At 43.3% G+C, this 7,175-nt stretch overlaps 1 protein-coding gene across 2 annotated transcripts; it reads right to left on the bottom strand.

Moving 5' to 3' along the window:
- Positions 1–909: 909 nt before the first annotated feature.
- On the bottom strand, positions 910–6,807 carry fam169b (family with sequence similarity 169 member B). 2 transcript variants are annotated; one of them, XM_010774707.1, is made up of 8 exons: positions 6,626–6,805; positions 6,170–6,272; positions 6,011–6,096; positions 4,635–4,797; positions 3,731–3,913; positions 2,779–2,904; positions 2,634–2,698; positions 910–1,587 (listed from the first exon to the last, which is right to left on the bottom strand). In XM_010774707.1, exons 1-8 carry the CDS (start codon positions 6,749–6,751, stop codon positions 1,276–1,278), a joined length of 1,164 nt encoding a protein of 387 aa, XP_010773009.1. In that variant the 5' UTR covers positions 6,752–6,805; the 3' UTR covers positions 910–1,275. The 2 variants fall into 2 exon arrangements, with proteins under 2 accessions (XP_010773009.1, XP_010773010.1); XM_010774708.1 differs by having other exon boundaries at positions 1,497–1,582; positions 6,626–6,807.
- Positions 6,808–7,175: the final 368 nt, after the last annotated feature.

Consider the following 7,175-nt stretch of genomic DNA (forward strand, 5'->3'; position numbering starts at 1 on the left):
AACGGCATACGACAACGCTCGTGGGGGGTCCAACGGCTCCGTGTGTAAGCCCTTTATCAGATATATATTATATATTATCAGATAATTTTCTGATAATGATGAGGCAATAGCCCCGCCTCTCCCCACCTCTGCAGCTCACCCCCGCGTCAAAGTAAACTGCACACTGAATTCAGATTAGCCTATATATCTTTCTCTCGATATGGACATAAACGCGAGTGAAGTCTAATCTGACAGGACGGAGACACTGCTCACCTGCAGCTCCTCCCGCTGTCATGCAGCGGTGAACGGAGCAAAACACACAATTCAAGTTAGATCATCACCCTTAGCTATTTTAATTACATCTCAAACTAGCTAAACTAGTTATAAATATGTTTATTTTTACTGTCGGGTCCCTCATTACTGGATCAGCCAGCTGCATGAGACGATACTGACAGGCTGTCAGGAGAGGGGGAGGAAAAGAGAGACTCCGTTTTTTATTATTATATGATTATATAGTCGTTATCAATTTGTTTTAAAGCTCAATAAATAACAAAGAAGACCTTTGACCGGCACATTTCTAATTTTGTCGGGAAGATTTAAACTTTAACCGACATGTTGACCGGCGAAAATACAGAAGGGCAACCAGGCTACCATGGCAACCATGCTTGGGAGGTCTTCTTCGATGTTTTGGTGTATTTTGTGGCTGAAGTACAGCGCCACTTACAGGCCCGGGATATGTACTACAGCGTCTCCAGCGGGTCGAGCGGTCTCGTGTGGACGGACACGTTTCTTGAGCCGATTGCGTGTGAACGGAAGACTTTTTTGATATCGAATTCGGTTCATTTTCGTTTCCGTCTCAGTGTAAATGGGGCCTTATAGGGAAACATCAAAGATAACTCACATGACAGCACAACATCATGTGAGGCCAGGTGTTTGCCCCATGGCAGAGTACTTTATGCGAAAACTCACACCCTACAAAGAACAATGGAATATACAGATAACCCCTATCATAAATTCCTTCCACTCATTCTCTCTTCCTGTAGTGTCATAAAACCCCCTTGTCCAAACACATCTTTTTATCACACATACATTTAAATGCCATTTCCAGGATGCAGCAGTTCCCATTTCATTAGGATTACACTGTATTAAGCTTTAATTCCATAATTGCCATAACAGTCCTTTCAATGAATCCATATCTCAGCCTAGAAAGTTAAAGTTGTAAAGGTCACCTGCGTACAGGAGGACAGAGCAGCCTCCTCTGTATACTGTAAACAGTTTTCTACTGTGTCTGTATTCTCATGTCCTTCCAATTCGTTTGGCATTCCTTCGTTCTTCCTCTACCTCTCCAGGCTCTGCAGATACAGAGGGTTTAGGTTTCAGGGCTTGTTTTGTGTTGAGGGACTGTGGGGGTCTGCAGGGAGGTCCAGAGTCCAGATCTTCAGCGTGGGCTGCAGGACAACATCCTGTTCCAGAGACACTGCTGCTGGGGGAGCGTCCTGCTCGCCGCTGAGCACAGAGCTCCAGTTGTTGTGCAGAGGAGCCCGTCACCAGTGGAGCGTCCACATCAGAGCAGCTCTCTGGGGTCAGGTCCGGCCTGCAATCACTGCTCTGCATTAGATACAAAAAAAGGAAAGTCTGAGATGTAACCTCCCGAAGACTACCTAATCACTGTCAGCGTTAGTCTTTTAGACAGACTGAACCTCACACTCCGATGAAACGAGCCTCACTGTGTCTGTTCTTGGCAGGCCCGTTTCTGTGTGCTGTACATCAGGCCCAGCCGCGTCCACCAGAGGAAGTTCAATGCCAGCGGGAAGGAGGTGGAGCCAAACTTCAGCGACACCAAGAAGTAACCCTTCTTGGTGTCCTAACCCTAACCCTTCTAACCCTAACCCTAACCCACTTCCAACCAAAAGAGATTCATGCAAAGTGAACAGAAACAAACACCAATATGTTCTACTCTGTTAAAGCTCATGATTGTTGGTTTTCCATTGTTGGACGTGTTGATTCAACTCAAGCTTCATTTTTGGGACTGTGCATTGTAGTGTCTATGCCAAACAAGAAAGACTGCATTCACCGGTTCAAAACAAAGCATTATTTGAAAGGACCCTATTTTGTTTTCCCTTCCCTGTAGTGGGGAGTCCCCAATGTTCTCTCCAGAGGGAGTTGTTTTGCAAGAGATTCAATCAGAATTAGAAAGGTATTGGAGACAAAAATCTACTTTGATTGGGATGAACTTTTTGTAAACCCAAAAACAAAATACCAGTATTTGGAACACTGAGTGTAAATTCTAGAAAAGTCATGACAAGAAAATGGCATAAACTGGACTCAGAAGATGGTTCAATATTATACACAACATCTTAGTGATGGAAAGAATCACTTCCTTCTAGAGGCTTCAGGAGAATACATTTGAGGAAGCTTTGAAAAAGTGGAAGCATTATATTTTCCCAGAGACACCTATCCTCTGCTTGAATATAGTACCTGTTTATGCTTTGGTTGTGTATAATTATACTGGAAAGAAACCTACGTGACGGATTACTACATAGATCAAAAATGATGATAATTGTTTTCATTTTTTAATATGAATACTCCATAATAATAACTCCAAATAAAGAATTGCTTATTGAATCTCCAGGAATGTGATTTAGTTCACCCACCTTCAGAGAGGAGTCATTATTCCTCTGAGTGTCTCCTGATGTCGGACCACTCTCCTCCTTGATACCTAAGAGAACACAAGTTCATAGAACCAGATCAAGGATGTACACTAAACACTAAACAATGCTGATACATATCTGTGTGTACAAGAAGTGTAGCGTCCCAGCTGGATGCTGAGCCAGATGTTTCGTCGTTGGGTCCACCCCCCCGGAGCCTCCACCTCGTACAGACTCTCCAGATGTTCTTCATGCTGCTGCAGAAAACTCCTGCACACTGGAGGAGAGGACATGATGTATATGTTGAGACTTCTGGGTTTACTGCCATGAGAGATTCAAATAAACAATAACAGTGTGCATGTGGCTATGAGAGCTTCTAAGTCTTTTTACCTTGTGTTATTACCATATTTAAATAACCTTGGACAATTTGTATATATTTTACTTAACTCTAATTCATTGCATTTATATTTTATTTAAAAAAAATAACTTGCACTCTTGTATAATTTGTGGCTTTGGGCTTTGAATGTGTGTTTAAAGTATAGTCTAATGTTGAATGTTGCTGTGAGCTCATATTTTTTATTTTTATTATTAATATTATTCTTATTAGGTACATAGTATCTTGTGTTCATATAACTTGTTTTAGTAAACTTAGCTGTTGCTATAACGGTGTATTTGAACATATTTTGTATATTGCTGATTGTGTATTGTATAGATATTTATACTATATATATATATATATATATATATTGCTGGGAACCGAGGAAAAAAACCGCTTCTATAACATTTTGTTTTTGGTATGCCAGCCATTTTGGATGAAAAGAGAGAGGAACTTCCCAGCATGCAATTTGAACCAATGACCTCTCACTGGAAAGACCAGGATGTCCTTTGTACAGTACATCAGGGATTGCTAGAGTAGCTCAAAAGAGTCAAAGGAGATGCATGTTAACAAAATGTCCACTACAGTTATTATATTATATTCTATAAATAATGATGTATTCTTCTGCCAAATATGACGACATCTCACCTAGATAAGAAATAACAGAATGCAGGGAATAGAAGCAGAATTGGATCATTTGGCTCTGATATAGAGAGGGTCAGCTGACCTGCCACCATGCTGGGGGACAGCGGAGCGCTGACTCCCAGGATCTCCTCTGTGGAGAAGGAGGAGCAGAAGTCCTCCAGCATGAGGAGCCCCAGGCCCCTCCTCCTCCAGCCCCTCCTCACCAGCAGCGTGTCCAGAGCAGGCAGCAGGTAGCAGAGGCCGCTCCAGCCGCCACACAGGCTGCCTGAACAGAGAACCACCACAGAGGAAGAGTCAGGCTCTGCAGGACACAGCTCTACCTGTACAGGAGGCCTGCCAGCCCTGTAGGAAACCCTCCAACATCATCAGGAACTAAAGAGGGAATCATTTAGGCACAAAGAAGCCAAATCATCCAATATATTACAGCAACTTCAACAAAGAAAGTATTTTGTTTATCAAAATTGTGTTTGTTATTAAATGCTACTAGATGGTACAATATTAACGAATGCAATTTATATTAATAATATAACACATATGGAGGACATTTTTCTGAATAATGAGTACTTTTGATACTTTAAGTACATTTTGCTGATATAACTTTTGTACTTTTACGTAAGTGAGACTTTGAATGCAGGACTTTGACTTGTAGTGAAGTCATTTGACATTCATGTATTTTTACTTTGACTAAAGTAAAAAATGTGAATATTTCTTCCATCACTCAAACTAAGAAACACCAACCTGAACTCAGTTAAAACGTCTTGCTGTGGATAAACAAGAAGACATCTGGTTTGCATGTTGTGCTTGCATCATCTTCCCCAGTGTGTAATCCATACTCGTGGTTATGACCTCTTGTTGCTAGTAAAGCTATTGTTGATATGAATTTGTGTAACTTCCAAAACTTTGATTTTTCTTATTTTTAAAAAGTATTATTTGGCCCAATTTATCTGGTGCGATTGTGTTGACATCGCTCTCCCCCCCCCCCCTACCTTTGTGTTTGATGGTGTAGAAGCCCACCGCCTGGCTGTCTCTCCACAGCAGCTTGCAGCTCTCTGTGCGGGGGTGCAGGGAGAACAACGTCTTCTCCTGAGGGGACCTCTCCAGCACCTGACTGAGCAGGAACACGATCACTCGCTCCATCAGTGACTGCACCTGCAGGACAACACACACATGGATCACAGTAAACAGCATGGAACACACAACCTAAAAGAGGCTATTGTGCTTCTGGGGTTTTCCCTTTCCTGTAGTGTGTTCTTGTGAAGCTGACCGTTGAGCGGCCCGACCAAGCAAGGAGGCAGAGAGTTCCAATGCAACCTGGTGTGGGCATGTATTACTCCTTGTGGTACATGACACAGCCTCAATCTTACTGGCCGTTTCTCAATCTCGAGGAAACTGGCTTCCAAGCCAATATTTCAAGGATGCTACGTCATCGAGTGCCGCCGAAGGACTGTTCCAATCTCCAGCATACTTGGAATTCCACGAGGCCGCGTCCTTGGTTTGGGGGTAATTTCGAGGCTGCACATGGGTAGACTTTGCGTCCTTAAAATCCCCACAATGCTTCGCGCACTGACCAATTTCCCCAAATCTGTGGCGGAAAATGTAAGGCGGGGCCTCTCATATGACGCACACCTGCACACTTGCTAGCCTGTTCCACTCTTCGTTTTCCGAATGCCAGGAAGGATTCTTGCCTCGCTTCTGAAGGAGGTGACTTGGAAGACATGTGCTACCAAGCAAGCATCCTCGCGATTGAGAAACGGCCACTGTCTCATGTGAACACAGTCACCAGCAACCAGGATCTCCCCCCCACACAAACAGGAAACACAGAGCCTAAATACATACAGACTAATCAACCAACAAGACACAGGTGAGGGGGGAGGAGACAACACAGGGCACCAGATGAACACAATCAACAACAATGAAGCTATACAACCCGTAACGGAGGCTGAGATCTATGGGCCCAGAGATCACCTCCGTGACAGTTCTATAGGTTTGTGTGCAAAGGCTCAAATCTCCTGTTCCCCTCCCACACACTCCCCTCTCTGGTTTCAGACAGAGGGTGAAAAGACGTGCTGCAGCACAGGCAGTATGAGAACATGTCACAGTAGAGACACAGACTACACATAGGAAACCTGAAAGCAACATAGGGACCCCTTTCCAATTACAAGATGATATATTTTGTATTAGAATCTGTCAAATGATAGATAGATAAATAAAGTTAATTACTGTTAACAATGGTGCAGATGAATAGATTGCATAAACAGATGTTTGCTCCCACACTGTTCAGACCGGTAGAGGAAGCCTGGTGTGTGTATTACTGTGTGTTGTAGTGATGCTGACATACAAACAGATATGTAAAAGGACTTACCGAGATCAAGCCGTTTCTGTCCTGGCAGCATGTCCTCAACGCGTCGTCCACACTCCACCACTGGTCCTGCAGGTAGAGAGCCAGCACTGGAAGGCAGAGCACACAGAGTTAGGGTCTGTCTTCAGGGTGTCTGTGGGGGCGAGGGGGGGTCTTCCACACCTTGTGTTGGATCATTAGGAGGGTGCAGCGCCAGCAGCGTACAGTCGGACTGATCGTCATCAAACAGCTGCAACCGCCTCACATTGTTTGCTGTGATCGCTACCTGAGGGGACAGAGAGACAACTTCAAAAGGCCCTATTCTGCTTTTAATAATAATGATGGGTTTCATTTGTAACGCACTTCATATTTGAAGTCAAATCCCGAAGTGCTACAAGCAGTGATGAACCTATGATGAACCTCCAGTAGAACCAAACTTGTGTGCAGATATTTGCCACCATGTAAGAAGTAATAGATGTAAAATATGTTGATAAGGGGGACAATTCTGCCTATATAGTAATGATATATTTTCAAAAAAGCATCATTATTATATTGCGCTTACTACAATTTGGATATCGCACTGGTCCCTGTTCGGATTTTGATAAAAGTTTGATTATTGTGCAGGCCTTATTATCATACCTTTGAAGTGTGTGATAACTCAAACCACTCCTCATTGTGAGGTCCTGACTCCAGAGAGGAGAGGTAGAGTTCAGATACAGATGTCAGATCAGTGTCCTCCACAGCTGGAAGGTCGACAGGATACATGGCCTCTCAGAGGGAATACAGCTGTTCAAGGGAAGTTTACACATTTACAACGGTTAAAAAACAAAACACACCAAACATATTCCTTGGATGTAATCTCAATGGGCTCTTTGGGGTGCCATGGCAACACACTTAAAAAGTGATCCCAACTAAATACATTTAGTGCATTTTACCCTTACAAGTGTCCCTTCACCGGACTCCTTTATCTCTTCGCCTTGTTGTACAAACAGAGTATTAACAGGAGGAGGACTCCATGACCTTTGACATACTTTTAGTTCATTCTAAGTAACGTTAGCCTATCTGTGCAGGTGGAACTGCTTGTGGTTAAACATTAAAGGTGGGGTAGGTCATTTTGGAGAAACCAGCTTGAGTGCTCTAGAATTTGAAAATACACAGCCGGAAAAAATCTGCCACTTCCTTACAGAGC

The sequence above is a fragment of the Notothenia coriiceps genome, unplaced genomic scaffold, assembly GCF_000735185.1.
Source record: "Notothenia coriiceps isolate Sejong01 unplaced genomic scaffold, NC01 NC01_scaffold00014448, whole genome shotgun sequence".
Lineage (NCBI taxonomy): Eukaryota > Metazoa > Chordata > Actinopteri > Perciformes > Nototheniidae > Notothenia > Notothenia coriiceps.